At 40.7% G+C, this 26,335-nt stretch overlaps 1 protein-coding gene across 1 annotated transcript; it reads right to left on the bottom strand.

Annotated features, from left to right (window-relative positions):
• Positions 1–6,687: 6,687 nt before the first annotated feature.
• ZNF483 (zinc finger protein 483) lies at positions 6,688–26,050 on the bottom strand. The gene is made up of 6 exons (XM_032240339.1): positions 25,942–26,050; positions 23,358–23,899; positions 20,023–20,108; positions 17,425–17,551; positions 16,941–17,036; positions 6,688–10,478 (listed from the first exon to the last, which is right to left on the bottom strand). The coding sequence occupies exons 2-6, from the start codon at positions 23,743–23,745 to the stop codon at positions 8,965–8,967; spliced, it is 2,211 nt and encodes a 736-aa protein (XP_032096230.1). The 5' UTR covers positions 23,746–23,899; positions 25,942–26,050; the 3' UTR covers positions 6,688–8,964.
• Positions 26,051–26,335: the final 285 nt, after the last annotated feature.

Below are 26,335 nucleotides of genomic sequence, written 5' to 3'. Positions count from 1 at the left end.
ATCACTGGAACCCAGAAGGTGGAGGTTGCAGTGAGCTGAGATTACGCCACTGCACTCCAGCCTAGGTGACAGAATTAGACCCCATCTCAAAAAAAAAAAAAAATGGCTAGCTGATTCAGTTATTGGAAAATTAAGTATATTTAGAACAACAAAGTAAGTTTGGAAGAACTATGTGAATCTACTTATCAACTCTACGTTTTATAACTCTAAATGTGAGTTAAGTATTACAAATGAAAATTTAGTGTGTAGACTAAGATGTTGAAAATAGTGCAAAAAATAATATAAAATGTCTCAATAATTTTTTACATTGATTACATAATGAAATATATTATGGCATGATGGCTCATGCCCGTAATCCCAGCACTTTGGGGGGCCGAGGAAGGTGGATCATGAGGTCAAGAAATTGAGACCTTCCTGACCAACATTGTGAAACCCCGTTATCTACTAAAAATACAAAAAATAGCTGAGTGTGGTGGTGCGCGCCTATAGTCCTAGCTACTCCAGAGGCTAAGGCAGGAAAATCGCTTGAACCAGGGAGGCAGAGGTTGCAGTGAGCCAAGATTGTGCCACTGCACTCCAGCCTGGTGACAGAGTGAGACCCCATCCCCCCACCCCCCAAAAAGAAATAATATGGATATACTGGGTGAAGTAAAATACATTTTTAATTTTACCTGTTTTATTTTCTAAAAGTGGCTACTAGAAAATTTGAAATTACATACGTGGCTCATATTATATTACTACTGGACGGTGCTGAAGTACCTAAAACACCTTCCAATGAGCTTTTTGGAGGCCTGCTCTTAAATATGAATAGTCAAAGATCACTAGAGGCTTCAGAAAAGCCTCCAATGTAAGAGACAGAAAATGGGTGAAAACAACTCAACGGAAACAGAAGTAATGCAGGGAGCAGAATAACACGGAAAGACACTATGCTCAGAGAAAAAATATTTCACCCATGAAACAAAAAATTATGAAAATGGAACAGAGAATCAGAAAATGCACTTGGAAATAAAAATATGACAAAAGAGATAAAACATTTAATAGTAGAGCTGGAAGATAAAGTTGAAGAAATCTTCAAGAAAGTAGGAAAAATCAAAGACATGGAGAGAGTGACCCAGGAATCCACCTCTCCACCTAGATAATAATTACATAGGCAGAAAGTTCCTAAAGTGATTATTTTGGGGGCACACGAGTCCATCTGAACACTTGTGGCTTCTAGGGGAAATCCTGACTGATAGATTGCAGTTAATATTGGTGGATTTCAGCCTTCAGTGAAGTAGCAGCTACCCATCCCCATCCACTCCATGGCGGGCAGCTGTGGAGACAGAACCCCACATTTCTGGTTCATCTTGCTGTAGCCAGGGTGGACAATAAAAGCCACTTCCTCTAAATGTCAGGGTTCTGATTCCAGATATCTACTTCTGATCACCGAGGAAGAGCAGACACAGAAGAGCAAGATTCCATTCTCCCAACCCCCAATTGGTTAAAGAGGCTTCCAGGAGAAAAAAGGGACGACACCTGTTTCTCTGGACATTCAAAAAACTGTATCTAGGAGAATTTAAAAACCCACTGACCCTGCCCAAGGAAAAATACAGGCTCTGAAAAGAAAATTTTAGGCATTCAACACAGGCTGATCCCTAGCACGGAGATAGCCCATGACAATACAACAAAAACAAAAAACACACACAAAAAACAAAAAATACCCAATAAACCCTGGGGGAAAAACGAATCCGACTTCCAGAGCTGCCACATTACAAGATTCAAATGTCTACTTGTCAACAAAAACAATCACAATGCATACAAAGAAACAAGAAAGTATGGACTATTCAATGGCACAAAACAAACCAACAAAAAAATGGACATGAGGAATCCAAACATTGACTTGCTAGATAGACTTTAAACCAACTGCCTTAAAGATGCTCAAAGAGCTAAATGAAAGTCCTCATTGTGTTGACAGATCTAAAGAGAAAATGAAGAAGATTCTTCAGAGCTGAAAAAAACAAGGGAATATGTATCATTTGCCATTACCTTAGAAGGCAAGGGTCCACTTTACAAAAGGACTACAAACATTTAGAAAATCATTGGGGAACCCTGCCACCACCACCACCACCACCATTACCCCAGAAGAGCTACAGGTAGTTTTAGCAAAGCTTTTGGATTATTAGAGTGGCCTGATAATCTACAAGGGAGAGAGACCTGAGAACTCCAACCTGGAAGAACCTCTCAACATCAGACTTCATTAAAAAGACTCGGAGAAGGCGATCTCACCAATTTCTCAGAGTGAAAAACACTTTGCTTGGAAATCACAATTTAATAAACACCAGAGGATTCATTCACGGAGGAATCTCACAAGCGTTCTGCTGTGAGAGTAGCTTTCTTAGTTCAGACCTTTATAGACACTAACATTTCCACACAAAGGAGAAATCCCTAAAATGTGCTATACTTTATGAAAAGTATTTTGACAGCATGTTTTCATAATCATAAGATATTTCTCCCCATTGTTCAAGAAGTTCCACATCTGATAAGCTATTCTGAGGGGAAAACAAAACAAGAGCAAAACAAAATTAAACCTTTATTCATACACTCACACACACACAGAACCTCCAGGGTCTCTCTATTGCACTGACAATAAAAAGCAAAAACCACTCTACAGAACTGGAAAGTCTTTGTGGTGCAGGGTCTCAACTATGGCAACAAGCACGCAATTGCTCCTACCCTCACCCCACAGAGACATACACCAAGGCAAGTTATAATCAAGCTGTTGAAATCCAAAGACAAAAGGAGAATCTCAAAAGTGGCAAGATAGAAGCAACACATCACATACAAGGGATCCTAAGTGAGACTGCCAACTGATTGCTCATAGAAACTTTGCAAGCTAGAAGGCTGTAGCATTGTTACACTCACAATGCAGGGAAAAAAAAAACCGTCAACTGAGAATTCTATATCCAGTGAAACTGTCCTTCAAAAAAAAATTTAGCAATAAAAGGAGATTACTTTAACATAATAAAGGTCAAATTTGAAAAGACCACAGCTAACATCATACTCAATTATACAAAACTGAAAGCATTTCAGGAAAAGGCACAGATGCCTACTCTTGCTACTTCTATTCAACACAGTACTAGAAGTCCTAGCCAGAGCAACTGGCAAGTTAAAGCCATCCAAATGAGAAAAGAAACAGCACAAATTATCTGTTTGCAGATGCCATAATCTTATAATTAAAACTCCCCAAGACTTCACAAGAAACTGTTATGACTAAATAAATTCATCAAAGTCGCAACATACAAAATCAACACTCAAAAATCAGTTATGCTTCACTAACAAAGACCCATTTATAACAGCATCAACAAAATACTCAAGGATAAGCTTGACCAAGGAGGCAAAAGGCTTGTACAATGACATCTATAACACATTGCTAAAAAAATTAAAAGATTCCACAAATACATGGAAAGATACCTTATGTTCACAGACTGTAATGTTTGATATTGTTAAAATATCCACATTACCCAAGTGGTCTACAAATTCAATGCAGGCCCAATCCCCATGATATTTTCCACAAAAACAAACCATCCTAAAATTCATGTGAAATCTTAAGGACCCCTGAATAGCCAAAACAACCTAGAGAAAGAACAAAGTTAGATGCCTCACACTTCCTCATTTCAAAAACGTATTACAGGAAACATGTAATCCTGATTACAAAACATTATTTCAGTAATCAAAATAGTACAGTACTGGCATAAAGACAAACATATAGAACAAAGGAACAGAGTAGACGGCCAGAAATAAACATACATGTATATGGTCAAATGATCTTTGACAAGAGTGCAAAGAATACATGATGTGGAAAGGATAATCTCTTCAACAGATGAGGCTCAGCAAACTGGATATTCACATGCACAAGAATGAAGATGGATCCTTCAGCATACATAAAAATCAAAATGGTTCCAAGACATAAACATAAGATCTGAAACTATAAAACTCCTAAAACAGGAGAAAAGCTTCATGACATTGGATTTGGCAATGGTTTATTGGGTATGACAACAAAAGCACAAGGAACAAAAGAAAAAAATAGAAAAATTGAACTTCACCAAAATTAAAACCTTTTTTCAAAGGGCATTAGGAACAGAATGAAAAGGCAACCCACGCAGAATGGAAGAAAATATTTGCAAATCATTTATCTGGTAAGTTCTTTATATATTCTGGATATATAAAGAATTTCTACAACTCAACAACAAAACCAATTATAAAATGGACAAAGGACTTCAATAAACATTTCTCCAAAAAAGATATTCAAATGGTCAATAAGCACATAAAAAGACAGTTAACAGCACCAATCACTAGGGAAACACAAAACAAAACTAAAATAAGATACTACTTCAAACCCATTAGTATGTCTATTATAAAAAAATATATAGACCTGGAACCAACCCAAATGCCCATCGATGATAGACTGGACAGGGAAAATGTGGCACATATACACTATGGAATATTATGCAGCCATCAAAAACGATGAGTTTGTGTCCTTTGTAGGGACATGGATGAACCTGGAAACCATCATTCTCAGCAAACTGACACAAGAGCAGAAGATCAAACACCACATGTTCTCACTCATAGGTGGGTGTTGAACAATGAGAACACATGGACACAGGGAGGGGAGCACTACACACTGGGGTCTGTTGGGGGGAAATAGGGGAGGGTCAATGGGGGGTGGGGAGTTGGGGAGAGATAAAAATGCCAGATAAAGGTCATGGGGAGGAAGGCAGCAAATCACACTGCCACATGTGTACCTATGCAACAATCTTGCATGTTCTTCACATGTACCCCAAAGCCTAAAACGCAATAAAATTTAAAAAAAAGAAAATAACAAGTGTTAGCAAGGGCGGGGATATTAAAACCCTTATACATAACTGGTGGAAAGTTAAAATGGTATAGCTGCACTTCCTCAAGTTAAATGTACAATTATCATAAGATCCAGCAATTCCAATTTTAGGTGTACACTTAAAATAACAGAAAGCACCACTGATTATAGCAGTGCTATTCTTGATAGCCAAAGTGGTGGAAACAATTTAAATGTCCACTGGCAGATAAAAGGATAAACAAAATGTGGTGTACAAGTACAATGGAATATTATTCAGCCTTAAAAAGGAATTAAATTCTGATACATGCTACAACATGGCAGAACCTTAAAAACATTATGCTAAGTGGAATAAGCCACACACAAAAGGACAAATAGTATGATTCCATTCATACCACGTACTTAGAACAGTCAAATTTGTACAGTCAGGAAGCAGAACACTGGTTACCAGGAGGTTGAGAGTTACTGTTTAAGGAGTACAGAGTTTCAGTCTGAGATGATGAAAAAGTTCTGGAGATGGATAGTGGTGATGAATGCACAAAATGTGAATCTATCTAAATGCTACTGAGTTATATAACCAAAAAGTGTTTAAATGGTTAATTTTATGCTATATATATTTTACCATACTAAAAAAGAATTCGAAAATAAATAAATACAAGTGAATTTATTGACAAAAACCTTGCCTTGTCCTGTGACATGAAAAAAAATTTATATAAGCTCATTAAGAGGAAACATTATTTAAAGCAAGAACTTCATTTTAAAGTAAAATGTGTCAATGTTCTTACTAAAAGCAATCCTGTAAGGAATCAAAAGATGTTTAAAGTCTTTTGATAATCTGACTTACTCCAAAAATGAACTTAAATATTTGGGTGATGGGCCCGACTGAATGTCCTGGAGACAATTATACAGGCTTAGCTACTGAAATCAAGACTTTGATAAATATTATCCAACTGAGTTTGAGGCTGCCTTCTGTAGCTAGGACATGGTATTTAGAAAGTTTATATTGGATAAAGGATTTACACCCAGAATAAAAAGGACTACAACACAGTATCATCAACCCCATTTTTAAATGGACAAAAAAATCTGAATAAACATTTCACTAAGATAGATAGATAATGGCTGAAGAGCACATAAAAGATGCTTTGACATTATTCATCACCAGAAAATCAAAATTAAAACCACAAAGGAATATCACTTCAAACACTAGGATGAGTATAATTCAAAAAAACAAAAAATAAACAATGACTGGCAAGGTTGTAGAGAAACAGGAACCCTTGCACATTACTAGTCAGATGTAAGACAATGCAGTCGCTTTGGAAAATAATTTGGCAGTTTCCTAAGAAAGTTAAACTAAAATTTACCTTATGACTTAGCAACTCCCCTAATGTATCTGCCTAAGGAAAGTGAAAACATGTCCACACAAAGACTTGCACACTCATGTTCAAAACCCTTGCATACCAATGTTCAAAGCAGCAATATTCCTGACAGGAAAAAACTGGAAAAAACTCAAATGTTCTTCAACTAGTGAATGGACAAAGCAACCATATAATGTAATATTATTTGCAATAAAAAATAAAGTACTACTATGTTACAACATGCATGAACTTAAAAAACGCATTAATGAAAAAACACAAGAAAGATCACATATAATAACAAAATGTACAAGACAACTCTAGAGACGCAAAGCAGACTGATTAGTGGGTGCCTGGCATTAGAGGCTGGAAGGAAGATTAACTGTAAATTGGAAAAAGGAATCTTATTGGGATGATGTTCTAAAAAAATGGATTATGGTAATGGTTGCACAACTCAGCAAATTTACTGACTGAATTGTACACTTGAAATGGTTTTAATGATATGTAATTTGTACCTCAATAAATTCATTTAAAAAAAAGTTTATACTCCAGACTCCTAACGGATGCTGGGATAAAACATTGTTATGAATGTTAGGGAGTCTAAGAGTAATCCTGGAATAAGCCTCTTCTCAAGGCTTACATATTTCTTCAACTCTTTCTATCAATTATACCTTTCAGAAAACAAAACTTAAGCCAGCCTTTTTGTCTTTTCAGAAAAAAACTTAAATCATTATGAATGATTCTCATAATAAACATTCCTTTCATGGCTAGTATGTGATTGATTGGGTCCACTTAACAATAACTATGCAGACCAATTTATCACATGGCAATATTTAAACTGCAGGCTTGGGGTTGGGGAGGCACCAGGACGAAACCAAAAACCTTCTTCCAGAGGTAGCATTTCACACCTACATACATTAGTCACAGTAAATGTTCCTGAGTCTAAGATCAGTCTTAAGGATCGCTTTACTTCCATAAACCAAGAGTTTTCTGGTTTAGTTCTCTTTTTATAGGAGCTACCTACAATTTCAACTTTAGGAACTTATTTCTAGACCACTGCTCAGTCCATGGGGTTCCTCCAGAACCCTATGACCTAACCCCCAAAACTCACTCATTCAGGGGCTTAAGTTCCTTTTTCAGTTAGAAATTATTATTCAGACTCCACCAATGAAACTTGTAAGGAATAATCCACCAATACCCGTATATTCCATTCCTCTGAGGTCTAATTTCACAACAGAAAACTTAACTGAAAATTTTTTCTGTATCAATTCTATATTCTTTCCCTGAACTTTACTTGCTATCAGTGGGGTCTCTCCAGATTTTAGGATATCTATCCTCCAAATGGTGGGGATTAGAACATTCCAACACCAGAAATTCAGGTTATATATATGAGAGAACTAGGTAAGTCAGAAAGTAGATTCCCCATCAAAAGGTGGCAGCTGGTACCCAGGACCAGCTGAGTGCTTTACAGAAATGTAAGCCCACTGTTGTTAGCCCTTATAGTTTTTTTTAAGACAAGCCTTGTTTTTAAAATGAAATGCCCTAATTTTAGATACTGGCAACAATGTGTACACACACACACACACACACACACACACACACACACACCCACACCCACACACCACACCCCAAGCAAACTGTTAAACAGATTTTAACTGTTGCCATACAGAATGTTTACACTCCAATTGGAAAAATATGTACTTGCTGCAGGTAAAATTCTTTTTTAAGTAGAATTTTTGCAGAACAAAATCCATCCAGAACAGCTCTGTTTCAGCGCACTTTCTTTCCCTCAGCCCTCGTCCATTTTCCTAGGACTGTTAGTCTCACAGAGGAGATGGCTCAGGTGTAAGCTCTCTGGCTTCTCAGTCACCTTGGTCAATGGCCAAGAGAAAAAGAGTTCCTTTGTCCAATTAAAATATTTCCTGAAGGAAAAGTCATTTGAGCTTCACTGATCCGTTCCTAGTTACAGCATTTGAGGGATTCCTGCATGGAGTTTTCAAAAAGTATACTGCATTCTCATTAAGCTAGAAGTCCAGCATCCTGGGAACCAGGCTTGGTGGAGTGTACCCGTAATGCCAGCTATTCAGGAAACTCAGATGGATGGATCACTTGAGCCCAGGAGTTCAAGACCAGCCTGGACAACACAGTGAGCCTCGATCCCAAAAAAGAAAAACGGAAAAACAAATAGTCGTCCAGCATCCTAAATAGGAGTATTTTCCACTACAGAACTTGAAAATAATGACAAATCAAAAAAATAACATGTCCACAGCTTCAGGGATAATCAGGAATACAAAAAAAAAAAAAAAAAAAAAACTAAAAAAGGCAGAAATCATTAGTTTCATCACTTCATTCTGCTGGTAAAGAAACTGAAAGGTCAAATTACTTGTCCAAGGTATATACAGCAAGTTGGTTGGCAAACTGGGACAAAATCCAAGTTATCTGACTGCAGTCAAGTTCTCTTTCCATCACACTACATGGTAGTGGAAGAAATCAGAGGGAAATTCCCTGAAGAAAAGAATACTTCCAATTCAAGTTTGGCCTCAGAATCATTTCTCATTCTTCACTTTCCAGTGACTTTATCAACTAATTACCGTTTACCAGCTTGCCATCCTTGAAAAGAGGGATGAACGGGGAGAAGAATTTTTCCTAGCTGCCATTTTATGAAAGTTGCAGCTACTGATCAATTTTGTAATAGTTTACATCCCAGGGCTTCAGTAACTGATAATCTGAACTAAATCCCCCCACCTTACTGTAATTCCAGGATTACTCTGAAGAATGAAATCCCCGATGTCTAATGAGGCCTGAATTACTTTTAAATGTCTTCTCACATTCATTACATTCATATTCTCTCCTTCCAGTATGAATTTTTAGGTGTTCTACAAGGATTGAGCTTCGACTAAAGGTTGCGCCACAATAGTTACATTCATAGGGTTTCTCTCCTGTATGAATTCGGTGGTGTTCATTAAGAGATGAACTCTGACTGAAGTTCTTCCCACATTCTTTACATTTATAAGGTTTTACGCCAGTATGAATTCTCTGATGACGACTAAGGAGTGAATGGGTTGGGAAGGCTTTCTCACATTGGTTACATTTGTACGGTTTTTCTCCTGAATGAAGTCTTTGATGATAAATGACAGACGTAAAATGGCTAAAAGTCATTCCGCAATCATTACACAAATATGGTTTTTCTCCGGTGTGAATTCTCTGATGCCGGGTAAGGCATGAATTCTGTCTAAAGGCTTTCCCACATTCACCACATTTATAGGGTTTCTCTCCAGTATGAATTCTCTGATGTTTGGAAAGGGATGAGCTATGACTGAAGGATTTTCCACAATTGCTACACGTATAGGGTTTTTCTCCAGTATGAATTCGCTGATGTTGAATAAGAGATGAACTGTCACTGAAGGGTCTCCCACAGTCTTTACATTTATAAGGTTTTTCTCCAGTATGAATTCTTTGATGTTTAATGAGGTGAGCACTTAGGGTAAACTCTTTCCCACAATCATCACATTTGAAGGGTTTCTCTCCACTATGAGTTCTATGATGTGGTGTGAGCGATGAACTATCACTAAAAGCTTTTCCACACTCATTACACATATAGGGCTTTTCTCCAGTGTGAATTCTCCGATGTTTCGTGAGTGAGGCACTATAGCCAAAGGCTTTTCCACACTTACTACATTTATGAGTTTTTTCTCCAGTCTCATTTCCCTCACCTTTATTTAAGGCTGCTTCTTGACATGAATCTTTCCGACACTTCTCACACATAGGGATTTTTCTCCTAGAAAGGGTTGACCTCCGAATAAAGATTACCCCACACTTACTGCATTTTTGGGACCTATCCCCCAAATGAATCTTCTGACGTTTCTGATGCTCAGTAAGAGCTGAAGAGTGACTTAACACTTTCCCACTGTCATTACATTTCCGCAACTTTTCTCCAGCAGTTTTCTCCTTGCGGTTCAGAACAAGGTCTGAATGAAAACTGAAGGGTTTCTTGCTTTCATTATACTTCCAAGATTTCTTCCTCAAGTAGGCTCTCAGATGTTTCATTAAGTCTGAAGGTTCTTTGAAATTATGTCCAAAGGGCCTTTTATCTGGGTCAGATTCCTCACCCCTATTGCCTTTCCCACGAGTTTTCTTTTGTGTGACTTTTCCTTTTGAATTTCCCTGATTACCATGCTCCTCCTCTGATATGCCATAATATTTCTGGAATTCTTCCATCAAGCCATCATCATCATCCCTGAGGCATCTTTCTATTATTTTATCTAAAGCTGATTCATCTAAAAGAAATAAGAAATAGAATATTTCCTGATTGTAAGAAAAGAAGCTGTATTTGGGTCTGAAATAGGAACACATTAATAATTATAAGGAATACAGTTTGGATGGTTCTCAAAAAGAGCTTTATAAAATAGAAAAGGAAAAGGTAATATAGAGAAAACATGTAAACATATGGGCTAAGAAAAATATTGAGAAAGGTGAAAAGTTTGTGCTTTACAGTTAGATCCAAGTTCTCACCCTCATTTTCAATTTCTGTAAGAGGTTCAAACCTATTCTCCCTATATCCAAACTTTTCCCTTTCCAACAATGATAGCACAAACATTTGTTGAGTATTTACCGAATACCAGGTCCTGCATCAAGCACGGTGTTAATACAAATCACTACAATACTTACAAGCACAATGTAATACAAATAACTACAATACTTACTTGATTACTGCACTTAATCTTCACAACAACCCTATGAAGTAGGTCTTATTATCATCCCGGTTTTATGTATGTGACAACTGGGCACACAGAGTGTTAAGTAGCCTACCCAAGCCACAAGTATAATATGTGATACAGACAGATTTTTAACTTAGTCTGAATCCAAAGCCCATGCTCCTGATCCTTATATCACCTCTCCCCAAAGCATGCAACACTAATTTTGTTGCAAATGTTAAACACATCGCAGATATGCAACACCATTAATATAGACTTTCAAAGATAACCACAAGTTGGCCCTATCAGCCTTACGGATATACTAATCAGGCATCCCTTTCATGTCTCTCCTACAATGCTGTAGTTCCAGTACTATTCTTCTGATCTTAATACTTACTACTACCTGGAATGCATTCCCACAGCACCCTCACTGTCATAAACATAAATTAGACAGATCAAGTCCAATGATCTCCAGACTCTTCTCTAATACCATACTCTCACTGATTATGCTCTTCTCAAAATTTTGAATTTGCTAATTAACTACGCCCTTTTAACTATGAGATCACACTGTTACATTTATAAAACTATTTTTTCAACAGATAAAACACAAAATTACTCAAAATCATATTACCTAGAATCTAACTAATGGCTAAGACACAATTCTGTGTATTTCCTTCAATGTTTCTATATAGTTTAACAGAAAAACTGTATAATTTGTATTGTTATTCTTTTCATTTTGTATTGTTACTCTTTTCATTTATGATTATTTCCCACTACACTGCTAATTTTTCTTTTTAAATTTTTTTTTATTTTTAGAGACAGGGTCTAGTTACTCTGTTGCCTGGGCTGGAGTACGGTGGCATGATCACAACCACCACACCTCGCTTTCTTAAATTTTTGAGACAGAGTGTCACTCTCATTGCCCAGGCTGGAGTGCAATGGTGCAATCTCGGCTCACCACAACCTCCGCCTCTTGGGTTCAAGCGATTCTCCTGCCTCAGCATCCTAAGTAGCTGGGATTACAGGCATGCACCACCACATCCATCTAATTTTGCATTCTTAGTAGAAACAGGGTTTCTCTATGTTGGTTAGGCTGGTCTTGAACTGCCAACCTCAGGTGATCCACCTGCCTTGACCTCCCAAAGTGCTGAGATTACAGGCATGAGCCATTGTGCCCAGCCACGCCTGGCTAATTTTTAAAAATTATATGTAGAGATGGGGTCTCACTATGCTGATTAGGCTGGTCTCGAACTCCTGGCCTCAAGTGATTCTCCCACCTTGGCATCCCAAACTGCTGGGATTACAAGTATGAGCCACTGCACCCAATTTGCTAATTCTTCATAAAAATAATTTTAATCAGTTACATAATTCATCATATAGATTTCTCTTACTTTTTTTTGGTTTTGTGTGTGTGTGTGTGTGTGTGAGATGGTGTTCCACTCTTGTTGCCCAGGCTACAGTGTAACAGCATGATCTCAGCTCACTGCAACCTCTGCCTCTGGGTTCAAGTGATTCTCCTGCCTTAGCCTCCCAAGTAGCTGGGATTACAGGCACGCGCCACCATGCCCGGCTAATTTTATATTTTTAGTAGAGACAGGGTTTCTCCATCTCAGTCAGGCTGGTCCCAAACTCCCAACCTCAGGTGATCCACCTGCCTCAGCCTCCCAAAGTGCTGGGATTACAGGCGTGAACCACTGCGCCCGGCCTTCATTCTCTTATTGAAACTTTATCAAATAATACTTCCTGAAAAAGAGAGTCATAAAAGCAGAATTACTAAACCAAAGGGTAGAAAGGCTATACCACTTTACATGACACATGAGCAGAAGCACCTGAGTACTAATCTCTGGTAAAATAATCTTTCTCTAAATCTCTGCAAATTTAATTCATAATAAATAGTATTATTGCTTTAAATGTACGCTGCATTGCTAACCTGTGAGTTTGAACATTTTTCTCATGTTCACAAGCTATTTAAATTTTAAATTTTGTTGGTGATTCATTCAAGTTTTCAGTACATTTTCCTAACAGATTTAGAGTTCCTTATCAATGTGAATGAGGTTTTTTGTTTGGTTGGTTTTTTTGAGACAGTCTCACTCTGTCACCCAGGCTGGAGTGCAGTGGTGCAATCTCAGCTCACTGCAAACTCCACCTTCTGGGTTTAAGCAATTATCCTGCCTCAGCCTCCTGAGTAGCTGGGAATACAGGCACACACCACCATGCCTGACTAATTTTTTTATTTTTAGTAGAGATGGGGTTTGAACATATTGGCCAAGCTGGTTTCAAACTCCTGACCTCAGGTGATCCATCTGCCTTGGCCTTCCAAAGTGCTGGGATTACAGGTGAGCCACCACACCTGGCTAAGTTTTTTTGTTTCGTTTTTAAAATAAATTATGTCCATTTACTCTGCTACATCTGTCAAAACCTTTTTTCGCCAGTATGTTGTAAATAACTTTTAAAACAAGCTATATAGCAACATGAGGCTTTTTTTTAACATAAGATTATTGGGGAAGAGACATATATTCATACCAATGCTGCTAGAACTACTCAAAATACTTTTAGAATCAATTTTTTAAAGTACTATCCAAAATGCTACTTAAATGTAATAAAACAACTGTTGTCCTTTATTTATGTAATTACAGTCGACCCTTGAGCAACACAGATTTGAACTGCAAGCATCCACTTAAAGGTGGATTTTTTTTTTCTCTAAGAGACAGGGTCTTGTTCTGTCAACCCAACTGGAATACAGCGGCAGGATTATAGCTTACTGCAACATCTATCTAACTCCTGGGCTCAAGCAATCCTCCCGTCTCAACGCACACCACTGTGCCTGGCTAATTTTTAAATTTTTTGTAGAAACAGTGTCTCACTATGCTGCCCAGGCTGGTCTCAAACTCCTGGCTTCAAGCGGTCTTCCCACTTTGGCCTCCCAAAGTACTGGGATTACAGGTGGGAGCCACTATGCCCAGCCCCATGGATTTTTTTCAATAAACATGTCAGAAAAATTTTTGGAGACTTGTAACAATTTGAAAAATAACTTGCAGACCAACTGTGTAGCCTAGAAATGTCTAAAGAAGAATAAAAATGTATGTCATAAATATTTAAGATACGTAGATAGATACTAGTCAATTTGTCATTTACTATTATAAAATATATACAAACTATGAAGTTAAAATTTATCAAAACATAAACATACACTTACAGGCTGTAGTTAGTGCCATTCACAGTAAAGTGAAATGTAAACAAATGTAAAGATACAGTATTAAATCATAACTGGGCCAGGCAAAGTGGCTCATCCCCATATTCCCAGCACTTTGGGAGGCTGAGGCAGACAGTTCGTTTGAGTCCAGGAGTTGGGAGACCATCCTGGGCAACATGACGAAACTCTGTCTCTATAAAAAATACATAAATTAGCTGAACATGGTGGCATGTGTCTGTAGTACCAGCTACTCAAGAGGCTGAGGGGAGAGGATCACTTGAGCCGAGGAGGGAGAAGCTATAGTAAGCCATGATCATGCCACTACACTCTAGCCTGGAAGACAGAACAAGACTCTGTCTCAAAAAATAATAATAACTGCATAAAATTAACTATAGTACATACTATAAACTAATAATTTCATAGGCACCTCTTGTTGGTTTTGCAACGAGCTCAAATGAACGCTCTAAGTATCCACTTAAAACACCAGGTAGACTGGGCACAATAACTAACGCCTGTAATTCCAACACTCTGGGATCCCCGAGGTGGGGAATCACAAGGTCAGGAGTTCAAGACCAGCCTGGCCAACATGCTAAAACCCTGTCTTTACTAAAAATACAAAAATGAGCCAGATGTGGTGGCAGGTGCCTATAACCCCAGCTACTCGGAAGGCTGAGGCAGGAGAATTGCTTGAACTCGGGAGGCGGAGGTTGCAGTGAGCCGAGACTGTGCCTCTGCACGCCAGCCTGGGCAACAGAGATGCCATCTCAAAAAAAAGAAAGTTATATATGGATTTTCAACTGTATGGCGGGGTCAGTGCCCCTAATCTTCATGTTGTTCAAGGGTCAACTGTATACTAGAAACAGCCAATAAGTTGACTACAATAAATGGTTGAGAAGATGTAATAGAGCAAGATGGATTACTGTTTTTCACCTTGAGATAAACCAAGGTATTGAAACATGTAGTAACTTATTTTTATTTTTTAAGTGTAAATTTAATATATATAAATTGTGGCTGGGCATGGTGGCTGCCACATGTAATCCTGGTACTTTGGGAAGCTGAGGGTGGATCACTTGAGGTCAGGAGTTAGAGGCCAGACTGGCCAACATGGGCAAATGCTGTCTCTAACTAAAAAAAAAAAAACCAAAAAAATTAGCTGGGCATGGTGGCACATGCCTGTGGGAGGCTGAACCAGGAGAAACGCTTGAATCCAGGAGGCGAAGGTTGCAGTGAGCAAAGATCGCCCCAGTGCACTCTAGTCTGAGCGACCCTGTCTCAAAATATATTTTATAAATAAATATTTATCTATTTGTGTATTTATATGTATACATCGTAACATATCGGAAAGTATAAAAAACCTAATGTTGGCTGGGCAGGTGACTCACGCTCGTAATCCCAACACTTTGGAAGGCCGAGATGGACAGATCATGAAGTCAGGAGATTGAGAGCATCCTGGTCTACACAGCAACACCCCCATCTCTATTAAAAGTACACAAAAATTAGCTGGGTGTAGTGGCATGCACCTGTAGTCCCAGCTACTTGGGAGGCTGAGGCAGAAGAATCACTTGAACCTGCGAGGCAGAGGTTGCAGTGAGCCAAGATCATGCCAGTGCACTCCAGCCTCACGACAGAGCAAGACTCCATCTCAAAAAAAACAACAACAAAAAAAACTAATTTTTCTTTCTTTTTTTGAGACAGAGTTTCACTCTTGTTACCCAGGCTGGAGTGCAATGGCGCGATCTCGGCTCACCGCAACCTCCGCCTCCCGGGTTCAGGCAATTCTCCTGCCCCAGCCTCCTGAGTCGCTGGGATTACAGGCACGCGCCACCATGCCCAGCTAATTTTTTGTATTTTTAGTAGAGATGGGGTTTCACCATGTTGACCAGGATGGTCTCGATCTCTTGACCTCGTGATCCACCCGCCTCGGCCTCCCACAGTGCTGGGATTACAGGCTTGAGCCACCGCGCCTGGCCAAAAAAAAACACTAATTTTCCAAAGATAACCAGTGTTAATGTTTCCCAGATAATAAAAATCCACACATTCCATGTATTCAGGCATGTGTGTATAGGTACATTTTTTCCCTTTAATAAAAATGGAATTATTATACATGCTGTCCACTGGGTAAATTCCTGTTCCTTTATTCTTAAGATTCAACTCAAATGCGAATTAAAACCTTGCTCCTATATATTCATTCCCACAGCTCCTTCTACATGTGCTTGATATAGTATACATCACGTTGTTAACACTCCTATTTTGATCTGTCCTCTCGTGTCCATAAAAATGCACTGCTCACACCTGCTCCTGTGGGGATACTACCTGACAGCCCCTACTGCTGCTCTATGATCCAACACTACATTCACACCAATTCCCACGAGCTGCTCCTAGTCAATGACGGAATACAGGGACATATACCCAGGTCCATTTGAGACACAGGAATCCTCTGACAGGAGACTACAGCAAGGACTCCTGTTCGGCCTTGCCTAAGCTATTTTAGAACTGCACTTCAGTCTAAGACTTTTCCTACCCAACCTGCCCTCCTTCCTGTTCTCATTCACAGGGGTTAGACCAGCATTATGCTCTGATAGCTCTCCTGGCTTCTTCCAGTTCCTTCCTCATTTTCCTTCACTGAATTTTTCCCCAGTAAACATCCTGCATGGCTAACCAGGTACTGGCATCTATTCAGAGGACTCACACCAAGACTCCCCCACTAAAATGAACTGTCCAGGAAGGCAAGGGCTCTGGTCTAACCATCGTTATTATTTTAGTATCTAGGCAGCCCAACATTTCAAAGACTCCTCTCAACAGACTTGCTAAACAACTGTTTTCATTTCCTTATCTACTTTTCACCAACTCACCTGGCTGGGAGCCTTTTGAGACTTCTTTTTCCAGCAGCCATGGCAATTCAACCCACTTCAGCTGAGAAATCAGCTCTAATTTTGAAACTGGAAAGTCTGCTCATAGAGAAAAGAACAGAAAATGGCTGTTTTGCATAAAGACATCCCAGCATTCATATACAGCCTCTGGTTCTCCAGGGAAGATAAAAGATGCTACCAAAACACACAGATATAAATATTGGAACTTGAGACAAAAATGGGAAAAGGTATTCCACTGATGAAATCAAAATGATGCTTTACATTTCCAATTCAATGAAGCAAAGACCTTTTCTAGAAGACACACTGTAGAAAAGCCAATTTTCAGAACCTGTTTTTAGGATTAGTCCTACAAGCCCCTGGGTCCTCAGCCAAAACAAAGTACTTCACATAGCACTTACCTTTCAATAAAGGGTACAAAGAGAGACGTAAGTTTAAATGCTAGATAATGAAGAAAAAGTGTCTTTACCCAGAAATTTTAGGTTCCTGAAGTTTTCCAGTAGCACTTCCTTATATAGCTCCTTTTGAAAAGGCTCCAGCTTCTTCCACTCTCCTCTTGAAAAGTTCACAGCTACATCATTCAATGTTATAGATTCCTAGAACACCAAACAGTTCTTTTGCATTGGATTATTCCCAAACAGACCCCAAATACATTTTTTTTTTTTGAGACAGGCTATTGCTCTGTTGACCATGTTAGAGTGCAGTGGTGCAATCACAATTCTCTGCAGGCTCAACCTCCTGGCCTCAAGTGATCCTCCCACCAGTAGCTGGGACTACAGGCATGTGCCACCATGCCCAGCTTACTTTTAATTTTTTTGTAAAGACATTGTCTCACTATGTTGCCCAGGCTGGTCTTAAATTCTCGGGCTCAAGTAATTTTCTGTCCTCTATGTCCCAAAGCACTGGGATTATAGGCCTGAGTCACTGTGCCCGGCCTGGATAGGATATAAAGAATGGTTTTGATAGCATGTACGTTTTTAAGAATTCCAAAGTAAGCTACAGAGTGGCTATTCATTCTATGATTGTTATAAGTGATTCAGAACAAGGGTATTACACAATCTCTGCCTCTTCCATTCACTCTCTAGTGTTAAATACTGTACAAGAATTATCTGGAATGTGTAACATTGATCAAGTTCACCTGAACACATCGATTTTTAGGATTAAATATTAATTGAAGGGTATGATTTACATTCCTAAACCCTAAGTTTGCAAAATTAATGTAAGCTTACTACAGGTAATAATTAACTAAATACATAATAATATCTGCAACTAGATTCCAATTTTTAACTTCCAATTACAAGCAGCAATTATCTATCACATTTGGAGAATCTATATTCAACAACATACTCACACTTGCAATTACTCCACAATTAATTATAAACAAGAATACTGACTCACTAAAATACACTTTTTTTTTTTTTTTTGAGACGGACTCTCACTGTATTGTCCAGGCTAGAATGCAGTGGCGTGATCTCAGCTCACTACAACCCCTGCCTCCCAAGTTCAAGTGATTCTCATGCCTCAGCCCGTCAAGTAGCTGGGATTATAGACATGTGCCACCACACTTGGTTGATTCTTGAAATATACTTATTATAGCATTCTCTGCATGCTTTTTGAGAGGCAATAGAGCAGAGTAGCTATTGGTACATGTATTACCTTCCTCTGGGAGCCATAACAAATTGCCAAAACCTTGGTGACTCGAAATAGGAATTTGTTCTCACAGTTCTGGAGGCCAGAAGTCTGAGATTCAGGTGTTGGCAGAGTTGCATTCCCTTCTGAGGCTCCGGGGGACAGTCTGTTCCTGGCTTCTTCCTGCTTTCAGTGGCTGCAAGAGTTCCTTGTCTTGTGGCCCTATCATTCCAAACTCTGCCTAACTCTTCATATCACCTTCTTTTTGTGTTTTCAATCTCCTCCTGCCTCTCTAACAAGGACAGTTGTGATGGCATTTAGGGCCCACCTGTATAATCCAGAATAAACTCCTCATCTTGTTTTCTTTCTGAGAGACAGGGTCTCACTTTGTTACCCAGGCTGGAGTATGGCGGCACAATCATAGCTCACTACAGCCTCAACCTCCCAAGCTCAAGTGAAAGATTGTCTTTCCTCCTACAGCTCTACCACCTCAGATCCCAAGTAGCTGAGACCACAGGTACATGCTACTGTGCCCAGCTAAGTTTTAGAATTTTTTTACATAGATAAGGGTCTCACTATGTTGCCCAGGTTGGTCTCAAACTCCCAGGATCAAGCAATCCTTCCATCTTGGCCTCCCAAAGTGCTGGGATTGCAGGCATGAGCCACTGTACCCAGCCAAATATATCCTTTATCAAGTTAAGATTTAAGAACATGGGCTTCTGTCTGGGTGCAATGGCTCATGCCGGTAATCACAATGCTGTGGGAGGCCAAGAGAGAAGACTGCTTGAGGTCAGGAGTTCAAAATCAGCCTGGGCAAGATAGTAAGGCCCTAACTCTACAAAAAATATCTTTAAATGAGCTGGGCACACTGGTGCACGCCTGCTGTTCCAGCTACTGAAGAGGCTGAGGAGAGGGGATGGCTTGAGCCCAGGACTTCGAGGTTGCAGTGAGCTGTGTTTACACCACTACACTCCACTTCCAGCCTGGATGACAGAGCAAGGCCCCATCTCTTAAAAAAAAAAAAAAAAAAAAAAGAAATGAACTTCCATTTCCATCTAATTTTATCAGTGGTAACTTGAATTTTATGTGTTTTTGTGTCATTAGAATCAGACTCATGGCATTCTGTGAACTGAACCAAAATTGTGGGTGGAAAATGAGGTATGAGTTCCTTGCAAGGGAGACTACATTTTATTTTATTGTTTTAGAGAAAGGGTCTTGCTCTATTGGCCAGGCTGGAAGGCAGCAGTGGCATGACCACAGCTCACTGCAACCCTGAACTCTTGGGCTCAAGCGATCTTCCTGCCTCAGCCTCCCGAAGTGCTGGAATTATAGGTGTAAGCCACCGTGTCAAGCCTTTTATTTTTATATCTTCATACCACTCAGCAGGAGCCCAGTTAAGTATTCACTTAGGAACAAAAACCATCAAAAGCAAACTTACACAGGACTCAGTATTGGGACAATTAGCGACCACTTTATTCTCTTTTGATTTCTCCTCTTGGGAAACAGAATCTTGAGAGACGAGATCTAGGAAGGGGGAGAAAACCAGTCCAGTCTTTCAAATGGATTCTTCAGACTAAAAATCTTTACATATATAAGTGATACACAGGAAAAAACTAAGTCAGTTTCCCCTACTATACTCACAACACAAAATAATTCCGACTCCAGATATATGGAGGTATTTCCCCCATGCCAAGCAAGCAATTCTGTGGTAGATTCCCCAGCAGGCACCAGCTGGGTGTCCTCTAATTCATTTCTAACACTATCTACCTGGAGAATCAGCTCCCAAAGGTTAAGACCTCAGTCCCACAAGACCATCCTCCACGTCAGATGCCAGTCTCATGTCTGAGCCTCCAGGGTTTTGACCAACAAGATACAAACTGGGGATCCCATGAGCCCCTCCCTGGGTTCCAATAATATGCTTCAGTGGCTCACATAACACTTTACTTACATTTACCGGTTTATTGTAAAGGGTATTCCAAAGGATACAGAGGAACAGCCAGATGGATGAGGCACTGCAGAGGGCAAGGGGCTTGGATCGTCCATGCCCTCTCTGGGTGCACAGCTCTCCAGAACTGCCATGTGGTTAGCTATCTGGAACTCCCCTTTTGGGTTTTTATGGAAGCTTCATAGACAGGCACAACTGGTTAAATCACTGGCCATTTGATCAACTCAACCTTCAGTCCCTCTCCCCCTGACAGGTTGTGGGGTGGGGCTGAGTTCCAACCCTCTTAAGCACAGGGTTGATTCCCCTGGCAACCAGCACCCTCCCAATTCCAAGGTCATCTAGGGACTTTCCAAAAACCACCTCATTAACATAAACTCAAGTGTGGTTAATAGGGGTTTGTTATAAATAACAAAAAGACTGTCTTTCCCCTTTATAGCTCAGGAGCTGTTTTAGGAACCACGGACAAAAGGCCAAATATTTTAACAAAAGATACTCTTACTGCTCTAATCGCCCAGGAAATTATAAGGGTTCTAAGAGCTGCAAGCCCCTTTAGGTGAAGGTCATTCAAAAGAAACAAAAAGTTGCCCCACTCTTTAAAACAGACAACACCCACAGATAAAAGTTTCCTACGAAAACCTAGGCTTTTCCCCTTAGCTCATATAAAAATCCTCTCCAATCCTAAGCTCACAAAAACTGGTTTTCTTCTTTCTATAAACCCTGTCTAAAAATATTTAATTTGAACAATAACCAACTTTGAAGTATTCTAATTTGAAAGATGCAGTAAGGTAAAACTGTACATTCTTCATGGTCCTAGTGACAAGAGTCATGCAAACCTGCTAACTGAATGAAAGCACCAGGTTAGTCTCAAGAACTGACTCCACCAGATTCCTAAAGACAGAAAAGAGGCATCTAATAAAAACTCATGGAAACTAAATGTATCCAGTACGTTCAGATTGGCCCATTCTGGGCACACTGCCTATGAGTGATTCCTGCTCTACAAGGAGCAGTAAAAAATAAAAACATAAATACAAAACCCTCAGATGTCAACAACTCTTTTTCAAATAAGAAAAAGTACTTTTTCAAATCAAACTCTACCTTTTTACGAAAAGAATTTTACACAACTTCAGTGATTAGATGATCAATAAAAATTAAGAATCAGAATTATGTAATCAAACAGAAAAGTGAGGTGATTTTAAGAAAACAGTTATACCCTACAAAATCCTAGAAAACAAATTTTTTTCGGAGACAGTTTCACTCTTGTTGCCCAGACTGGGGTGCACTGGCGTGACCTCAGCTCACTGCAACCTCCGCCTCCTGGATTCAAGCAATTCATCTGCCTCAGCCTCCAGAGTAGCGGGGATTACAGGCGTGTGCCACCATGCCAGGCTAATTTTTATTTTTTTGTAGAGACAGGGTTTCTCCATGTTGGTCTGGCTGATCTCTAACTCCTGACCTCAGAGAGTGATCTGACCGCCTCAGCCTCCCAAAGTGCTGGGATGACAGGCGTTTGCCACTGCACCTTGCCCAAAAGCAATTCTTTATTGCAGGGGCCTCCACACAGAGGCCCTAATTTTGTAGAAGCATAACACTGCAGTGACAAATCAGAGGAGTCAGGAAACCCAAATTTAGATATACTAATTAGCTGTGTGATGGCAAACTAAGTGTATGGAGGTAAATACTATTTATTTCCCTATCTCAATATTTCCAAATTTTCCAAATGTATTTGCAGTATATTACACGGCAAAATACAAATATTTATAACATATTTGAGAACATGAATAGCTACAAATTTGAGAAAAAGGTGAGCCACATCCCCTGAAAGGACAATTCACCCTAGAAGACTTTACATCAATATTTTATAATGATATCACTGTAATTCATAGTTTATATTTTATACATTTATATTTATAATATGTAATTATATACATATAATTCAGGTTTTCCTGCACTAAGGCTGTAGAACTCCACTATAAAATAGTTAATAGTCACATGTGGCTATTTAAACATTAAATTTGATTTTTAAAATTCAGTTCCTTATTTGCACTAGCTGCTTTTCACATGCTTAACTTGAATTGCAAAACAGTGCAGAAACATTTCCATCAGCAAAGATACTGACAGCCCTGTTCTAGTACCATGCTAGTCCACACACTGGAGCTAGACATTAGGGCCTGAGCTGGTTGATTTGCCTGTGACTCCAAACACTTTCACAGATAACTTGTGTTCCTGAAGGGGATGGGAAAGAAATTAATATTTCTTGAGCACCCACCATATATATCTTGTCTCACCTTTACAAGAAAACTACAGGAAAGATGATATCCTTTTTTAACACATAAAAATATTTACATTCTGCCAGGCACGGTGGCTCACACCTGTAATCCCAGCACTTTGGGAGGCCAAGGCAGGCAGACTGCTTGAGGTCAGGAGTTCGAGAGTAGCCTGGCCAACATGGTGAAATCTCGTCCTTACTAAAAATACAAAAATTAGCTGGGTGTGGTGGTGGGTGCCTATAGTCCCTGCTACTTGGGAGGCTGAGGCAGAAGAATTGCTTGAACCCAGGGGGCGGAGGTTGCAGTGAGTCAAGATTGCACCACTACACTCCAGTCTGGGTGACAGAGCGAGACTCCCTCTCAAAAAAAAAAAAAAAATTTATATTCTGAGTTTACACAGCTTGCCGAAAGTCACACAGTAAATGGCAGGGCTGATTCAAACCCAATCCCAACTTCAAAACTCAGACTCCTCTTTAGCAGTAAATTGCTTTCTTTTGAGGAGTTCACTTTCAGACTTTGAGGCAACGTCTCCCACTTCCTCTCTCCATCTGTAATGCTCACCTTCTTTTTCTTCAAGCATCTGTGTCAAATCTTCTATTAGGGTCACCACCTCCTCACTACTCTCAGGATGTTGTGACTTTACCCAAACCCTGATCTCCCCAGGCAAAATGGTCAGGAACTGCTCAAACACCAAAAGCTCTAAAATCTGTTCTTTCGTGTGAATGTCTGGTCTCAACCACTGAGTGCAGAGCTCCCAGAGTTGATTCAGAGCTTTCCTGGGTCCGGCTACTTCTGAATAAGAAAACCACCTAAACCTCTGTCTGAAACACTCTGCATCAGCAGCATCTCCTCCTAAAATAGTTTCTTGCTCCCCAGAAGTAACCATTCCTGGGACCTCATTTTGTTCAGTCGAGGCCAGAGTTTGAGGGTCTGGTGAGATGGCTGTCATCTTGTTCAAGGGCACTACAGCTTGCACTGTGTATCAGGAGGAGGAATCCAGTCCCTTCACACTCTATTTGAGTATCAGTACAGTCCAGCAAGAGGCACTATACACAGCCAGGAATATCAAGGTTCCAGGAATCCAGTTTACAGTCCTGCAGAAACTGTCAAGAAGAAATATTAAGGCATTAAATAAGTAAAACAAACTGTTGTCAGTCCTAAAAACAATGTTCTTGGTTTGGTTCCACACACATACCCAGAAATGCCTAAAACAGCCCTGCTCAACTACTATATTAAAAGAATAATTTTCTTTCTTTCTTTCTTTTTTTGAGATGGAGTTTCGCTCTTGTTGCCCAGGCTGGAGTGAAGTGGCGCGATGTTGGCTCACTGCAACCTCTGCCCCTACTGGGTTCAAGCGATTCTCCAGCCTCAGCCTCCTGAGGAGCTGGGATTATCAGTACCCACCACCACACCCAGCTAAGTTTTGTATTTTTAATAAAGACCGGGTTTTGCCATGTTGGCCAGGCTCGTCTCAAACTCCTGACTTCAGGTGATCCACCTACCTCAGCCTCCCAAAGTGTTAGGATTACAGGTGTGAGCCACCATGCACAGCCGATAACCGTCTTTATAGTCAAAAGCTGAGTAGCTACTTAAGGATTACAAAAGGTACCCTCAAAGGAAACAGTTGCTTCAGATTCAATAGTCCTCCTCAGCAAAATGCTATCAGGAAAGGTTTACAAGAGGACCCAGTCGCAAAGCTATTTAACAACTACTACGCTTTCTCAATGAAAGGCCACACATTTCTCACCAGTTGCTCAACTCAGAAGCCCAATTTAATATTTGACTTTCAAACTTCTCTTCCTCCTTACTTCTCCCATTATCAAAAACCAGGTTCTGGCGATTTTATTTCCTAAGAACATCTCCATTCTATCCTACTGAAACTGCTTAAGTACAGGCTTCTTCAATCCAGTCTCACACTGTAGCCAAAAAATTCCTTCTAATATGCAAAACATGATCTTATCACTCCCTTGCTTATCGTCCCTCACCAGCCCCCAAACTGTCTCTCGATAAAGTTCACAAGCAGGGACCATGCATTGTGATCTGAGATATTGCCTGATGACTTCACCTGCTGAGCTCTAGCTACCCGATTGACACTACAGCTATAAATTAACATCTCTCCATTCCCAGGCACACTCTGTATATACCCTCCTAGCCTTTACACCAAGGCTATTCCCTCTCCTTGGAATGTTGCTTTCTTTCTCCTACCAAACTTTTATTCGTTCTTTAAAGCCTGACTCCTTTCAACTGTCACCTCTTGTGTGATGCTCCGCTTGATCCCAAAGCACTCCTTTGCAAGCAGACCGCCCTGTGTTGCATGCATTCATTCATTCTACAAGTGACTGAGCAACTACAATGCGCTGGAACGGGACCAGGGGCCATGAGCTGCGGGGCCAGGCGTGGACAGGCCCGAAAGGGTCCTCACCCTCACAGAGGGTCCAGGAAATGACAATAAAGCCGGAGCGGGACTACAATGAGGCAAGTGAAGGCTGTGAGAGCCTCGCAATGCAATTACCATACCAATAACAACCCATCTCCGACCACAGCGCCCGGCACACAGCACGCATGACGTCACTTATTCCTATACCAAATATTAGGCGCCCACGAGGTACCTGGCGCCGTGCTGGGCACCTGGGGCTCTGTGGTGACGAAGACCCTCAGCTCCATCGACAGGGAGTTTACACTGGAGGCCCGGTGAAAATGTGACGCAGCCGGAGGATCTCAACCGGAGGGAGGGCAAAAGGAGAGGTTTCACCCCCCAGGGGTCCTCTGACAATATCTGGACACATTTTTGGTTAGCTCAGCTGGGAGAAGAGGTAGTACTGGTATCTAACGGGCAGAGCCAGTGATGCTGCTACAAATCCTGCAATAACCGGAGAGCCTCCTCCTCACCGCCACGCCACACAAACAAAACAAGGCATTATCCCGCCCGAAATGTCAACAGTGTCCAAGAGGCGCAGGGAGGGATGGAGGGAAGGCTACAGCCCCGTCCCGCAGCGGAGTGCGCACCTCCCACAGAAGCAGCAGCAGCAGCGCAGCGCACAGCCGGTCAGTCGGCTGCTCCTGGTCCCCACCCCGCCCCAGGGGCGCTCTCGGAGCCCGCGATTCGGCCGCGGCCCCGAAACTCGGGGCAGGGGACACCCAGTACCTGCACCTGCATCCGCAACCAGCAACAACGCCACCGCAATGAGCTTCCAGAAGCTGATCCCGCAGCGAGTGCGCGCGCAAGCCCGCGGGGACCACTGCGCCTGCGCAGAGACGCCGAACAGGACTCCCCGAACGCGCTCGTGAGGCTTTCCGAGAGTCCGCGCTTTCCATAGGCTCCCACCTGCCTGTTGCGCATGGTCACTGGGAAGCGGCTAGTGGGCTCGGCTGCAGAATTATTGCTGCGCCAGAGGCTCAGAGGCCTAGAAACCTATGAGGTTTGCAGATTCAGGGGGCTCCATCTCCTTACTAACCTCAAACCTTCCCTACTCCCTCCCATCACTTCCATTCCCTGAAATCTAAGGTGGAAAAATCCATCCCAGAAGCATATTAGCGAT

This window comes from Sapajus apella, unplaced genomic scaffold, assembly GCF_009761245.1.
Source record: "Sapajus apella isolate SASKATOON/1434 unplaced genomic scaffold, GSC_monkey_1.0 scaffold46, whole genome shotgun sequence".
NCBI classification, from domain to species: Eukaryota; Metazoa; Chordata; class Mammalia; order Primates; family Cebidae; genus Sapajus; species Sapajus apella.
Note: the sequence above shows the minus strand (reverse complement) of the source record. Positions and strands in the feature narration are given on the sequence as shown.

What these genes read in the sequence shown, in the direction of transcription:
- ZNF483 (XM_032240339.1), bottom strand. Translation starts at nt 23,745, where the DNA reads ATGACAGCCATCTCACCAGACCCTCAAACTCTGGCCTCGACTGAACAA. An exon ending in GATGCTTGAAGAAAAAGAAG is followed by an intron (nt 20,109 to 23,357) that starts GTGAGCATTACA and finishes CCCCCTTCCTAG; the next exon opens with ATCTCGTCTCTCAAGATTCT. An exon ending in CTCAAAAGGCTCCCAGCCAG is followed by an intron (nt 10,479 to 16,940) that starts GTGAGTTGGTGA and finishes TATTTCTTTTAG; the next exon opens with ATGAATCAGCTTTAGATAAA.